This window comes from Ranitomeya variabilis, chromosome 2 (assembly GCF_051348905.1).
Source record: "Ranitomeya variabilis isolate aRanVar5 chromosome 2, aRanVar5.hap1, whole genome shotgun sequence".
Taxonomy (NCBI): Eukaryota; Metazoa; Chordata; class Amphibia; order Anura; family Dendrobatidae; genus Ranitomeya; species Ranitomeya variabilis.
Window position 1 is genome coordinate 462,223,710 of NC_135233.1, and position 16,510 is coordinate 462,240,219.

The 16,510-nt window shown below is 45.7% G+C and overlaps 1 protein-coding gene across 1 annotated transcript; it reads right to left on the bottom strand.

Moving 5' to 3' along the window:
• Window positions 1-11,950: 11,950 nt before the first annotated feature.
• On the bottom strand, window positions 11,951-15,811 carry LOC143803840 (para-nitrobenzyl esterase-like). The gene is made up of 3 exons (XM_077281606.1): window positions 15,736-15,811; window positions 12,200-12,892; window positions 11,951-12,060 (listed from the first exon to the last, which is right to left on the bottom strand). The coding sequence occupies exons 1-3, from the start codon at window positions 15,809-15,811 to the stop codon at window positions 11,951-11,953; spliced, it is 879 nt and encodes a 292-aa protein (XP_077137721.1).
• Between the last annotated feature and the right edge of the window lie 699 nt (window positions 15,812-16,510).

Below are 16,510 nucleotides of genomic sequence, written 5' to 3' on the forward strand. Positions count from 1 at the left end.
CTCATAGGGACAAAACGAGAAGACAACCACACCAAGTCCCCAACACGAAGACGAGGACCAACACGACGACGGCGGTTAGCAAAATGCCGAGTCTTCTCCTGGGACAACTCCAAATTGTCCACCACCTGTCCCCAAATCCGATGCAACCTATCCACCACAGTATCCACTCCAGGACAATCCGAAGACTCCACCTGACCAGAAGAAAAGCGAGGATGAAACCCCGAATTGCAAAAGAAAGGAGAAACCAAAGTGGCAGAACTAGCCCGATTATTGAGGGCAAACTCCGCCAACGGCAAAAAGGCAACCCAGTCATCCTGATCCGCAGACACAAAACACCTCAAATAAGTCTCCAAGGTCTGATTAGTTCGCTCAGTCTGGCCATTAGTCTGAGGATGGAACGCAGACGAAAAAGACAAATCAATGCCCATCCTAGCACAGAACGCCCGCCAAAATCTAGACACGAACTGGGTCCCCCTGTCAGAAACGATATTCTCCGGAATACCATGCAAGCGAACCACATTTTGAAAAAACAGAGGAACCAACTCGGAAGAGGACGGCAACTTAGGCAAGGGCACCAAATGAACCATCTTTGAAAAACGGTCACACACCACCCAGATGACAGACATTTTCTGAGAAACAGGGAGATCAGAAATAAAATCCATAGAGATGTGAGTCCAAGGCCTCTTTGGAATAGGCAAAGATAACAACAATCCGCTAGCCCGAGAACAACAAGGTTTGGCCCGAGCACAAACATCACAAGACTGCACAAAAACTCGTACATCTCGAGACAGAGAAGGCCACCAGAAGGACCTAGCCACCAAATCCCTGGTACCAAAGATCCCGGGATGACCTGCCAACGCAGAAGAATGAACCTCCGAGATGACTCTACTGGTCCAATCATCAGGAACAAACAGTCTACCAGGCGGGCAACGATCAGGTCTATCCGCCTGAAACTCCTGCAAAGCCCGTCGCAGGTCTGGGGAAACAGCAGATAATATCACCCCATCCTTAAGGATACCTGTAGGTTCAGAATCACCAGGGAAATCAGGCTCAAAACTCCTAGAAAGGGCATCCGCCTTCACATTTTTAGAACCTGGTAAGTATGAGACCACAAAATTAAACCGAGAGAAAAACAACGACCAGCGCGCCTGTCTAGGATTCAGGCGCCTGGCAGACTCAAGATAAATCAAATTCTTGTGATCAGTCAATACCACCACCTGATGTCTAGCCCCCTCAAGCCAATGACGCCACTCCTCAAAAGCCCACTTCATAGCCAAAAGCTCCCGATTACCAATATCATAATTTCGCTCGGCGGGCGAAAATTTTCGAGAAAAGAACGCACAAGGTCTCATCACGGAGCAATCGGAACTTTTCTGCGACAAGACCGCCCCAGCTCCGATCTCGGAAGCATCGACCTCAACCTGAAAAGGAAGAGTAACGTCAGGCTGACGCAACACAGGGGCGGAAGAAAAGCGGCGCTTAAGCTCCCGAAAGGCCTCCACAGCAGCAGGGGACCAATCAGCAACATCAGCACCCTTTTTGTTCAAATCAGTCAAAGGTTTAGCAACATCAGAAAAACCAGTTATAAATCGACGATAAAAATTAGCAAAGCCCAAAAATTTCTGAAGGCTCTTAAGCGAAGAAGGTTGCGTCCAATCACAAATAGCCCGAACCTTGACAGGATCCATCTCAATGGAAGAGGGGGAAAAAATGTACCCCAAAAAAGAAATCTTTTGAACCCCAAAAATACACTTAGAACCCTTCACACACAAGGAATTAGCCCGCAAAACCTGAAAAACCCTCCTGACCTGTTGGACATGAGAATCCCAGTCATCCGAAAAAATCAAAATATCATCCAGATACACGATCATGAATTTATCCAAATATTCCCGGAAAATGTCATGCATAAAGGACTGAAAGACTGAAGGGGCATTTGAAAGACCAAAAGGCATTACTAAATACTCAAAATGGCCCTCGGGCGTATTAAATGCGGTTTTCCACTCATCCCCCTGCTTAATTCGCACCAAATTATACGCCCCACGGAGATCAATCTTAGAGAACCACTTAGCCCCTTTTATTCGAGCAAACAAATCAGTCAGCAGTGGCAGAGGATACTGATATCTGACTGTAATTTTATTCAAGAGTCGATAATCAATACACGGCCTCAAAGAGCCATCTTTTTTAGATACAAAGAAAAAACCGGCTCCTAAGGGAGATGAAGAAGGACGAATATGTCCCTTTTCCAGGGACTCCTTAATATATTCTCGCATAGCAGCATGTTCAGGTACAGATAGATTAAATAAACGACCCTTTGGAAATTTACTGCCCGGAATCAGATCTATGGTACAATCGCAATCTCTGTGAGGAGGTAGTGAACCAAGCTTAGGCTCCTCAAAAACATCACGATAATCAGATAAAAATTCCGGAATCTCAGAGGGAATAGATGACGAAATGGAAACCAAAGGTACGTCCCCATGAGCCCCCTGACATCCCCAGCTTAACACAGACATTGCTTTCCAGTCAAGAACTGGGTTATGAGATTGTAACCATGGCAATCCGAGCACCAAAACATCATGTAGATTGTACAACACAAGGAAGCGAATCGTCTCCTGATGGTCTGGATTCATACGCATAGTCACTTGTGTCCAGTATTGTGGTTTATTACTAGCCAATGGTGTAGAGTCAATACCCTTCAGAGGTATAGGAACTTCCAGAGGCTCTAGATCAAACCCACAGCGCCTGGCAAAGGACCAATCCATGAGACTCAAAGCGGCGCCAGAGTCGACATAGGCATCCGCGGTAATTGACGATAATGAACAAATCAAGGTCACAGACAAAATAAACTTAGACTGTAAAGTGCCAATTGAAATAGACTTATCAACCTTTTTTGTACGTTTAGAGCATGCTGATATAACATGAGTTGAATCACCACAATAGAAGCACAACCCATTTTTTCGCCTAAAATTCTGCCGTTCGCTTCTGGACAGAATTCTATCACATTGCATATTTTCTGGAGCCTTCTCAGAAGACACCGCCAAATGGTGCACAGGTTTGCGCTCCCGCAAACGCCGATCAATCTGAATAGCCATTGTCATGGACTCATTCAGACCTGTAGGTGCAGGGAACCCCACCATAACATCTTTAATGGCATCAGAGAGACCCTCTCTGAAATTCGCCGCCAGGGCGCACTCATTCCACTGAGTAAGCACAGACCATTTACGAAATTTTTGGCAGTATATTTCAGCTTCATCTTGTCCTTGAGATAGGGCCATCAAGGTTTTTTTAGCCTGAATCTCTAAATTAGGTTCCTCATAAAGCAACCCCAAAGCCAGAAAAAACGCATCCACATTGAGCAACGCATGATCCCCGGGTGCCAATGCAAATGCCCAGTCTTGAGGGTCACCCCGCAGCAAGGAAATTACTATCCTAACCTGCTGTGCGGGATCTCCAGCGGAGCGAGATCTCAGGGAAAGAAATAATTTACAATTATATTTGAAATTCAGGAAACGAGATCTATCCCCGGAGAAAAATTCTGGTATAGGAATTCTAGGTTCAGATATAGGAGCATGAATAACAAAATCCTGTAAATTTTGAACCTTCGTAGCAAGATTATTCAAACCTGTAGCCAAACTCTGAGGATCCATTTTAATCAGGTGAGATCAGAGCCATTCAAGGATTAGAAGGAGAGAGAGAGGCAAAGGCTGCAATTAGAGCAGAAATGCAACTGAGTCAACTATAGAGCAAGCTCAGAGGAAAAAAAAAAAAATCTGCAGACTTCTTTTTCTCTCCTTTCTTCTGCCAACGGTTTTAACCCTTGGCCGGCCATACTGTCATGGTTCCCAATGGCAAGGGAACGTCAGAGAACTTAAATAACAGACTAGCTCTTGGGTGATGGAATCTCGAGCTGACCGTGAGCTAAACCTACCACACAACTAACAGTGGCCGGGTGACGTACCTACGTTTTATCCCTAGACGCCCAGCGCCAGCCGGAGAACTAACTAACCCTAATAGAGGAAAAAACAGACCTGGCTTACCTCTAGGGAAATTCCCCCAAAAAGGAGACAGAAGCCCCCCACATATATTGACGGTGAGTTCAGAGGAAAAGACATACGCAGTATGAAGGTAGGTTCAGCAAAGCGAGGTCCGCTTACTAGATAGTAAGAAGATACAATAGGGAACTTCACGGTCAGCTGAAAACCCTATTAAAATACCATCCAGAAATTACTTTAAGACTCATGTGTCAACTCATGACACCGGAGTGGTAATTTCGGCCCACAAGAGCTTCCAGCTACAGAAACATAACATAACTGTGAACTGGAACAAAATGCAACAAACTTAGGACTAAGAGTCCAACTTAGCTGATAGTAGTCTAGAAGCAGGAACATGCAACAGAAAGGCTCTGGTTACATTGATGGCCGGCACTAGAATAACTGAGCAGCAAGGTTAAATAGGATACTCCCACATCCTGATGGAAACAGGTGAACAGAGAAAGTGAAGCACACAAGTCCAGTACCACCAGCGACCACCGGGGGAGCCCAAAAACCAAATTCACAACAACATCCGCTGTAACTAGGATCATACGCTCATCCAAATTCAATTGATCCAATCTTTTTAAAGCGGCAGTAGTGTCCAGAATATGAGACGGTAAAGAGGCCACAATAGATTTTAAAATAATAGTCAATTATCTTACAAATTAATTCACATAGCCCTTCATTGCCTGAAACAATAGGGCGCCCAGGCGGATCGGTGGGGTTTTTCTGAAGTTTTGGTAATAACTGCCTCCAACAGTTATTTAGGAATGACACCACCTTCAAAGGCCTCCAAAAGGATACTGACAAGTTCCCTTTGGTAGTCCTGAAGAGGGATATAAGTTAGTTTTTATAACAGTTATGATCCTGTAGGGCCTGGCCTACAATTGTCATTCTTATTTGATTAAGTATGTACTTCATGTGAATTGCATTGACTTATTTAATTTTGGAAATAATTTTTGCCTTGCTCATATATAGTTAACCCCCTGTGGTCCTGCATTTAGTAGTGCTACTCTATTTTAATCTAGTTTAGATATTTGTATCAATAAAAATTGTCAGTCATGGTTAAAATACTCTTTTCCCTCTCTTTGCTTTAATATGCTCAGTTTGGTTTGTATTCTACCTGTGCGTGTATCTGCAGAGCATCACTTCCCTGCTTGTGTATGTCTCTGGAGAACATTACTTCACTACGTGTGCGTGTATCTGCAGAGCATCACTTCCCTACCTTTATGGGAAGTAGGTGGGACGGCACAAACCTCTGGAGTCCTACACTATAGTTTACCAAATTGCATATAGGCATAACAAATGCAGGCTTTCAGTCCGGAGCAGGAAAGTCACTAAACAGCAACATGTGCAATGTATACTGGTAAGTGAGGGAAAAGAAGTTCCAGTACCTACTTTGCCCCCAGAATGCAAATGAAGAGAAACTGCCCAGCGAAGAAGCGTGTATGCAAAGTTAGAGCATGAGAATCGAGACGGTTCCTGGACATATTTGATTGGTGTCGACTCCAAGTGTAACTTGATGTTGAGGATGTGGGAACCATGACCGTGGTAGAAGCCTCCACTCCTATTTCTGCAGGTACCTTGTTAAAAAAAGAAGCAATGGGCACTATAGGAAATAATTAAAAGCAACAAGGGGACCATGGGCGGCAAAGGAAAGAAACATGGTTCACCACGAGAGACAAAAAAAACAAGGGACACAACAGGAGACAAAGAAAATAAACATGGGGCACTGTCATGGTTCCCAATGGCAAGGGAACGTCAGAGAACATAAATAACAGAACAGCTCTTGGGTGATGGAATCTCGAGCTGACCGTGAGCTAAACCTACCACACAACTAACAGTGGCCGGGTGGCGTACCTACGTTTTATCCCTAGACGCCTAGCGCCAGCCGGAGGACTAACTAACCCTAATAGAGGAAAAGACAGACCTGGCTTACCTCTAGGGAAATTCCCCCAAAAAGGAGACAGAAGCCCCCCACATATATTGACGGTGAGTCCAGAGGAAAAGACATATGCAGTATGAAGGTAGGTTCAGCAAAGCGAGGTCCGCTTACTAGATAGCAAGAAGATACAATAGGGAACTTCACGGTCAGCTGAAAACCCTATTAAAATACCATCCCGAAATTACTTTAAGACTCATGTGTCAACTCATGACACCGGAGTGGCAATTTCGGCCCACAAGAGCTTCCAGCTACAGAAAAATAACATAACTGTGAACTGGAACAAAAATGCAAAACAAACTTAGGACTAAGAGTCCAACTTAGCTGATAGTAGTCTAGAAGCAGGAACATGCAACAGAAAGGCTCTGGTTACATTGATGGCCGGCACTAGAATAACTGAGCAGCAAGGCTAAATAGGATACTCCCATATCCTGATGGAAACAGGTGAACAGAGAAAGTGAAGCACACAAGTCCAGTACCACCAGTGACCACCGGGGGAGCCCAAAAACCAAATTCACAACAGTACCCCCCCCTCAAGGAGGGGGCACCGAACCCTCACAAGAACCACCAGGGCGATCAGGATGAGCCCTATGAAAGGCACGGACCAAATCAGAGGCATGAACATCAGAGGCTGTCACTTAAGAATTATCCTCCTGACCGTAGACCTTCCACTTGACCAGATACTGAAGTTTCCGTCTGGAAACACGGGAGTCCAAGATCTTCTCCACAACGTACTCCAATTCACCCTCAACCAACACCGGAGCGGGAGGCTCAACGGAAGGCACAACCGGTACCTCATACCTGCGCAATAATGACCGATGGAAGACATTATGGATAGAAAAAGATGCTGGGAGGTCCAATCGAAAGGACACGGGCTTAAGAATCTCCAAAATCTTATACGGGCCGATGAACCGAGGCTTAAACTTAGGAGAAGAAACCCTCATAGGGACAAAACGAGAAGACAACCACACCAAGTCCCCAACACGAAGACGAGGACCAACACGACGACGGCGGTTAGCAAAATGCCGAGTCTTTTCCTGGGACAACTCCAAATTGTCCACCACCTGTCCCCAAATCCGATGCAACCTATCCACCACAGTATCCACTCCAGGACAATCCGAAGACTCCACCTGACCGGAAGAAAAACGAGGATGAAACCCCGAATTGCAAAAGAAAGGAGAAACCAAAGTGGCAGAACTAGCCCGATTATTGAGGGCAAACTCCGCCAACGGCAAAAAGGCAACCCAGTCATCCTGATCCGCAGACACAAAACACCTCAAATAAGTCTCCAAGGTCTGATTAGTTCGCTCAGTCTGGCCATTAGTCTGAGGATGGAACGCAGACGAAAAAGACAAATCAATGCCCATCCTGGCACAGAACGCCCGCCAAAATCTAGACACGAACTGGGTCCCCCTGTCAGAAACTATATTCTCCGGAATACCATGCAAGCGAACCACATTTTGAAAAAACAGAGGACCCAACTCGGATGAGGAAGGCAACTTAGGCAAGGGCACCAAATGAACCATCTTTGAAAAACGGTCACACACCACCCAGATGACAGACATTTTCTGAGAAACAGGGAGATCAGAAATAAAATCCATAGAGATGTGAGTCCAAGGCCTCTTCGGAATAGGCAAAGATAACAACAATCCGCTAGCCCGAGAACAACAAGGTTTGGCCCGAGCACAAACATCACAAGACTGCACAAAAACTCGTACATCTCGAGACAGGGAAGGCCACCAGAAGGACCTAGCCACCAAATCCCTGGTACCAAAAATCCCGGGATGACCTGCCAACACAGAAGAATGAACCTCCGAGATGACTCTACTGGTCCAATCATCAGGAACAAACAGTCTACCAGGCGGGCAACGATCAGGTCTATCCGCCTGAAACTCCTGCAAAGCCCGTCGCAGGTCTGGGGAAACAGCAGATAATATCACCCCATCCTTAAGGATACCTGTAGGTTCAGAATCACCAGGGGAATCAGGCTCAAAACTCCTACAAAGGGCATCCGCCTTCACATTTTTAGAACCTGGTAAGTATGAGACCACAAAATTAAACCGAGAAAAAAACAACGACCAGCGCGCCTGTCTAGGATTCAGGCGCCTGGCAGACTCAAGATAAATCAAATTCTTGTGATCGGTCAATACCACCACCTGATGTCTAGCCCCCTCAAGCCAATGACGCCACTCCTCAAAAGCCCACTTTATAGCCAAAAGCTCCCGATTACCAATATCATAATTTCGCTCGGCGGGCGAAAATTTTCGAGAAAAGAACGCACAAGGTCTCATCACGGAGCAGTCGGAACTTTTCTGCGACAAGACCGCCCCAGCTCCGATCTCGGAAGCATCGACCTCAACCTGAAAAGGAAGAGTAACATCAGGCTGACGCAACACAGGGGCGGAAGAAAAGCGGCGCTTAAGCTCCCGAAAGGCCTCCACAGCAGCAGGGGACCAATCAGCAACATCAGCACCCTTTTTGGTCAAATCAGTCAAAGGTTTAGCAACATCAGAAAAACCAGTTATAAATCGACGATAAAAATTAGCAAAGCCCAAAAATTTCTGAAGGCTCTTAAGAGAAGAAGGTTGCGTCCAATCACAAATAGCCCGAACCTTGACAGGATCCATCTCAATGGAAGAGGGGGAAAAAATGTACCCCAAAAAAGAAATCTTTTGAACCCCAAAAATACACTTAGAACCCTTCACACACAAGGAATTAGCCCGCAAAACCTGAAAAACCCTCCTGACCTGTTGGACATGAGAATCCCAGTCATCCGAAAAAATCAAAATATCATCCAGATACACGATCATAAATTTATCCAAATATTCACGGAAAATGTCATGCATAAAGGACTGAAAGACTGAAGGGGCATTTGAAAGACCAAAAGGCATTACTAAATACTCAAAATGGCCCTCGGGCGTATTAAATGCGGTTTTCCACTCATCCCCCTGCTTAATTCGCACCAAATTATACGCCCCACGGAGATCAATCTTAGAGAACCACTTAGCCCCTTTTATTCGAGCAAACAAATCAGTAAGCAGTGGTAGAGGATACTGATATTTGACTGTAATTTTATTCAAGAGTCGATAATCAATACACGGCCTCAAAGAGCCATCTTTTTTAGATACAAAGAAAAAACCGGCTCCTAAGGGAGATGAAGAAGGACGAATATGTCCCTTTTCCAGGGACTCCTTAATATATTCTCGCATAGCAGCATGTTCAGGTACAGATAGATTAAATAAACGACCCTTTGGAAATTTACTGCCCGGAATCAGATCTATGGCACAATCGCAATCTCTGTGAGGAGGTAGTGAACCAAGCTTAGGCTCCTCAAAAACATCACGATAATCAGATAAAAATTCCGGAATCTCAGAGGGAATAGATGACGAAATGGAAACCAAAGGTACGTCCCCATGAGCCCCCTGACATCCCCAGCTTAACACAGACATTGCTTTCCAGTCAAGGACTGGGTTATGAGATTGTAACCATGGTAATCCGAGCACCAAAACGTCATGTAGATTGTACAACACAAGGAAGCGAATCATCTCCTGATGGTCTGGATTCATACGCATAGTCACTTGTGTCCAGTATTGTGGTTTATTACTAGCCAATGGTGTAGAGTCAATACCCTTCAGAGGTATAGGAACTTCCAGAGGCTCTAGATCAAACCCACAGCGCCTGGCAAAAGACCAATCCATTAGACTCAAAGCGGCGCCAGTGTCGACATAGGCATCCGCGGTAATTGACGATAATGAACAAATCAAGGTCACAGACAGAATAAACTTAGACTGTAAAGTGCCAATTGAAATAGACTTATCAACCTTTTTTGTACGTTTAGAGCATGCTGATATAACATGAGTTGAATCACCACAATAGAAGCACAACCCATTTTTTCGCCTAAAATTCTGCCGTTCGCTTCTGGACAGAATTCTATCACATTGCATATTTTCTGGAGCCTTCTCAGAAGACACCGCCAAATGGTGCACAGGTTTGCGCTCCCGCAAACGCCGATCAATCTGAATAGCCATTGTCATGGACTCATTCAGACCTGTAGGTGCAGGGAACCCCACCATAACATCTTTAATGGCATCAGAGAGACCCTCTCTGAAATTCGCCGCCAGGGCGCACTCATTCCACTGAGTAAGCACAGACCATTTACAAAATTTTTGGCAGTATATTTCAGCTTCATCTTGCCCTTGAGATAGGGCCATCAAACCTTTTTCAGCCTGAATCTCTAAGTTAGGTTCCTCATAAAGCAACCCCAAAGCCAGAAAAAACGCATCCACATTGAGCAACGCAGGATCCCCGGGTGCCAATGCAAATGCCCAGTCTTGAGGGTCACCCCGCAGCAAGGAAATTACTATCCTAACCTGCTGTGCGGGATCTCCAGCGGAGCGAGATCTCAGGGAAAGAAATAATTTACAATTATTTTTGAAATTCAGGAAACGAGATCTATCCCCGGAGAAAAATTCTGGTATAGGAATTCTAGGTTCAGATATAGGAGCATGAATAACAAAATCCTGTAAATTTTGAACCTTCGTAGCAAGATTATTCAAACCTGTAGCCAAACTCTGAGGATCCATTTTAATCAGGTGAGATCAGAGCCATTCAAGGATTAGAAGGAGAGAGAGACAAAGGCTGCAATTAGAGCAGAAATGCAACTAAGTCAACTATAGAGCAAGCTCAGAGGAAAAAAAAAAAAAAACGGTTTTAACACTGGGCCGGCCATACTGTCATGGTTCCCAATGGCAAGGGAACGTCAGAGAACATAAATAACAGAACAGCTCTTGGGTGATGGAATCTCGAGCTGACCGTGAGCTAAACCTACCACACAACTAACAGTGGCCGGGTGGCGTACCTACGTTTTATCCCTAGACGCCTAGCGCCAGCCGGAGGACTAACTAACCCTAATAGAGGAAAAGACAGACCTGGCTTACCTCTAGGGAAATTCCCCCAAAAAGGAGACAGAAGCCTCCCACATATATTGACGGTGAGTCCAGAGGAAAAGACATACGCAGTATGAAGGTAGGTTCAGCAAAGCGAGGTCCGCTTACTAGATAGCAAGAAGATACAATAGGGAACTTCACGGTCAGCTGAAAACCCTATTAAAATACCATCCCGAAATTACTTTAAGACTCATGTGTCAACTCATGACAGCGGAGTGGCAATTTCGGCCCACAAGAGCTTCCAGCTACAGAAAAATAACATAACTGTGAACTGGAACAAAAATGCAAAACAAACTTAGGACTAAGAGTCCAACTTAGCTGATAGTAGTCTAGAAGCAGGAACATGCAACAGAAAGGCTCTGGTTACATTGATGGCCGGCACTAGAATAACTGAGCAGCAAGGCTAAATAGGATACTCCCATATCCTGATGGAAACAGGTGAACAGAGAAAGTGAAGCACACAAGTCCAGTACCACCAGTGACCACCGGGGGAGCCCAAAAACCAAATTCACAACAGGGCACCACATGAGGCAAAAGGAAAGAAAAATTGGGCATCATGGGAGGCAAAGGAGAAAAACAGCGGGCACCACAGAAGGAAAAGAACCAGGAGGTAACATCAGAGGCAAAGGAAAGAAACAAGGGGCACCATATGAGGCAAAGGAAAGAAACAAGGGCATCAAGGGAGGCAATGGAGAAAAACAAGGGGCACCACAGAAGAAAAAGAACCAAGAGGTAACATGGGAGGCAAAGGAAAGAAACAAGGGGTACCGTAGGAGGCAAAGGAAAGAAGCAAAGGGCATCAAGGGAGGCAAAGGAGAAAAAAAAGGGGCACTATAGGAGACGAGGAAAAAGAAATAAGCCGTAGTTGGTCTTAAGAAAAACTAGTCAGATCACCTTAACGTGTCAGATTGCGGTGTAGTGTGGGATTACTATCAGGGTGGCGTTGCCCTTAAATATCTGCCGGCTAGCAAAAATTGTGTAATTAGAATAATACAAGGACATCTGAGTGAGGACATGCAGATTAGTGATTGGTCTTACCGGCCATAGATGGTCACTTTGTCTGGATCTTCACCAAATGATTCGATGTTTTTCTGCACCCACTTTAGCGCAGCGATCTGATCCATGAAACCATAGTTGCTTGTGGGGCAGTAATGTGTGGAGAGAGGTTATTACAGAGCTGTTTGGGGTCACCGAGTGTCCCTGGTTATGTTCCGCCCTCTAGCAGGATCAGCTTTATCTATTGTGCTCCTAGTAATGAGCGTTGGGAGCGTAGTTGCCGAAGCTGTTGGTGGCGGATCCTTCTCTCAGCGTCTCCAAAGTCATGAATCCAAACGCGTTCAGACGGTAATTGAAGCTGACGTGGACGATCTGACTCCATTGGGCCAGGTCCTCATTAGGACAATACCCGGGCTCAAACCCACTACCGATGAGCAGATAACCTCCATGAATCCAGTCCACAGCAGGCAGGATGGCATCGGGATCCAGTGAGGGTGTCCATACATTGATATACAGGAAATCCTTTGATCCCATCACTTCCCCCTTTTCACTCAGAGGGCGCACCAGAGGATACATTGATCTCAACTCTGTAGCATCCTGGGTGTCGTTCCAGCAGGTGGGCTCCTTGGGTGGTCTCCACCGTAATGATCCATTCAGAGGACTGGCGTATGGAATCCCTTTAAACATGTAAACCTCATAGCAGTGTTGATCTCGCACTTTACCACATGAGATGATCACATTTACCAAGGTGCAGGCCGAGATTGCAGACAGAAACGCCAAACCGGCCACCACTAAACCCAGTAGCACAACGCCCATGTACATTGTGGCCAGAATCTTTTCGGACAGGGAGCTGCAGGAAGCGTCCGATGGATCAGAGTCCAGAAAGGCGTTCACACCTTTGTTTTCTTCTTCCTCCTCCTCGTCATTGTCAATCAGATGCTTAAATCCAGATTGAGTGTCGGTCTCCCCCCGCACGTTCACTTGTCATGTAGTAATTCCACAGCAGAAAATACACAGCGGCAAAATGTGCAGATTTTCAGTGGAAACGCCCCATGCATCGCATAGAAATAGGCAGCAGAAATCACCATTCTGCAGCTCGCAATCCTACAGCAACAGTCAGTGAAAGCGGAGGATTTTCTCTGCGGTGCACGGATGAGATTTCAGAAAATCTCAAGTCTTGTGTGCTATAATCCGCAGCAGATTTTCCATCTCTGGACGTTTTATTTTGAAAAGTCCTTGACTGGGTTTGAAAGGATCAATCAATTTGTCAGTTGCCGGCGGGGGTGCCCCCAATCCACTGCACACGTGATCCATCATCAGGATCATAGTACAAAAGAAATATACAGTGGCTTGCGAAAGTATTAACCCCCTTTGGCTTTTTACCTATTTTGTTTCATTACATCCTGTGTGTAGATATTTGTGTCATCCGATTTGTGTGATGCATCCGCACTACTGTATATAGTCTAAGTGAGAAAAATATAGGCATAAATTACATTTAAGGGATCAAATAACCAAAAATTGGCATGTGCATATGTATTCACCTCTTTGGCTATGAAGCGGCTAAAAATTTTTGGTGCAAGCAAGTCCCAGACTTAGTGACAGGACGTCCCCCTGTGTGCAATCTAAGTGTCACATGTCTGTCAGTATATACACTTGACCTTTTCTGAAGGTCACTGAGGCTGCAACAACATTAACAAGGGCACCATTAACCAAACACCACCATGAAGACCAGATAGATCTCCAAACACGACTATGAAATCCAAGGAGATCTCAAAACACCACCACGAAGACCAAGGAGATCTCCAAACACCACCACAATGACCAAGGAGATCTCCAAACACCACCACGAAAACCAAGGAGATCTTCAAACAATACCACGAAGACCAAATAAATCTCCAAACACCGCCGCGAAGACCAAGGAGATCTCCAAACACCACCACAAAGACCAAGGAGATCTCCAAACACCACCACGAAGACCAAGGAGATCTCCAAACAACACCACGAAGACCAAGGAGATCTCCAAACAATACCACAAAGACCAAATAGATCTCCAAACACTGCCACGAAAACCAAGGAGATCTCCACACAACACCATGAAGACCAAGGAAATCTCCAGACAAGTCAGGGACAAAGTTGTTGAGAAGTACATGTCAGGGTTGGGTTATAAAGAAAATATCTCCCAATCTTTGATGATTCCCCACTGCACCATCAATCCATTATCATCAAATGGAAAGAACGTGGTAGGTACCACAAAAATCCTGACGAGAGGGTGACCCACCAAAACTGTCAGCCTGGGCAAGGAAGGCATTAATCAGAGAGGCAGTCACCCCAGCCCTCCTGTGCCACCAGGACACCATCCCCTTTCACTACTGTGTCGCCAGGACACCATCCCACCCCCTCACTCCTGTGTCACCAGAACACCATCACCCCCTCACTCATGTGCCACCTAAACAACATCACCCCCTCACTCCTGGGCCACCAGAACACCATCACCCCCTCACTCCTGTGCCACCAGGACACCATCACCCCCTCACTCCTTTGTCACCAGAACACCATCACCCCCTCACTCCTGTGCCACCAGAACACCTTCACCCCCTCACTCCTGTGTCACCAGGACAGTTTATCCCCTCACGATTGTGCCACAAGGATGCCATCCTCTCCTTCTTTCCATGCCACCATAAATAAGTGAAATAAAACTAGCAGAAATAGTCGCCAATGAGAGGGCTCAAACTGAGAAATAAAAGGTTAAGCAAAAGAGAAGGCATGAAATAGCAAGAACAACCTACTGATCGTCTGCAGCCGGGATCACGAGAGGACGAAGCACTGGCTGCACAGCAGCGTTACATACGTGGGTCATCCCGGTACAGGTGATGCTGGCATCGCATTGTGGGTGTGGATGACCCCAGAGTGTAACCGATACACAACAATTCACATTTGTCACTGGATGTACAGTACCTATAATGAGATTTGGTTTGGGAATAATTCCACTTACCAGCATGTGCTGATGAAGGCCCCATTGTGAGGGCTGGGGTGGGAGCGGATGGTTTTTCTGGTGGGGAAGAGAAGCCATATTTATTTGTCATAGTTCACTGTGCGACATAAAAGACCCGGCAACTTTAGGAGTCCGATCCAGACGGCGATTCCACATTTATATTGTGTTTGGGATTTTTTTTACAATTTATATTTTCCTACTTTTGCCCAATGAAAACACAGAAATCATCTGTTTTCTGTCGCCGTGTTCCAGGAGCCTTCACTTTCATTTTTTATTTTACGGTTGATGGAGCGGTGATGGAGGATTTTATACATTTATGTATCTTGCTTATATTTTGGTTTATTAGTGGTGATCACTGTATATTGTGGGATGGAGCGCAGTGATGATATTCTGCAGGTAAATGAGGGAATGCGCGCAAGTTGAGGATTTACAGCAGAATTTTCTAGATAGTCAGCAGGAAAAATGCAATGTAAAATAAACGTGTTGGATTCGCTTTTTATGTGTTTTCATTTGTATTTTGTTTTTTTCAGATTCAATGGGTGAAAAAACCCTGAAAGAAGTGATCCTGAAGATTGGGAAAAATACCGTAATAATGGTTAAAATCTGTAAGGAAAAAATAAGCATCGTGTGCCGGACCACATCATTCATCATTCATCAAATAAAGCCGAGTATCCGCTGCGTCACAGAACCGTCTGTGAGGAACAACTCGCTGTCAGCACCACCGCGCATCACACATGAGGCATCACCTCTCCTGGAAGATGCTGGACATCAACTTCTGGTTTACTATTGTACGACTGCCAAAACGTGACCATATAAAAGGATTGTACTCACCTTCATCTTCAGTAGGAGAGACCTTGTCTGTCTGCCACCTGCCGAGGTCCGTGCACTCCTGAGTGTACACGCTCATTACCACTACAGTCACCGTCTATAGGAGGTGGTCGCACACGCTCATTACCACTGCAGTCACCGTCTATAGGAGGTGGTCGCACACGCTCATTACCACTACAGTCACCGTCTATAGGAGGTGGTCGCACACACTCATTACCACTACAGTCACCGTCTATAGGAGGTGCTCACACACACTCATTACCACTACAGTCACCGTCTATAGGAGGTGGTCGCACACACTCATTACCACTACAGTCACCGTCTATAGGAGGTGCTCGCACACACTCATTACCACTACAGTCACCGTCTATAGGAGGTGCTCGCACACACTCATTACCACTACAGTCACCGTCTATAGGAGGTGGTCGCACACACTCATTACCACTACAGTCACCGTCTATAGGAGGTGCTCGCACACGCTCATTACCACTACAGTCACCGTCTATAGGAGGTGGTCGCACACACTCATTACCACTACAGTCACCGTCTATAGGAGGTGCTCGCACACGCTCATTACCACTACAGTCACCGTCTATAGGAGGTGGTCGCACACACTCATTACCACTACAGTCACCGTCTATAGGAGGTGCTCGCACACACTCATTACCACTACAGTCACCGTCTATAGGAGGTGCTCGCACACACTCATTACCACTACAGTCACCGTCTATAGGAGGTGGTCGCACACACTCATTACCACTACAGTCACCGTCTATAG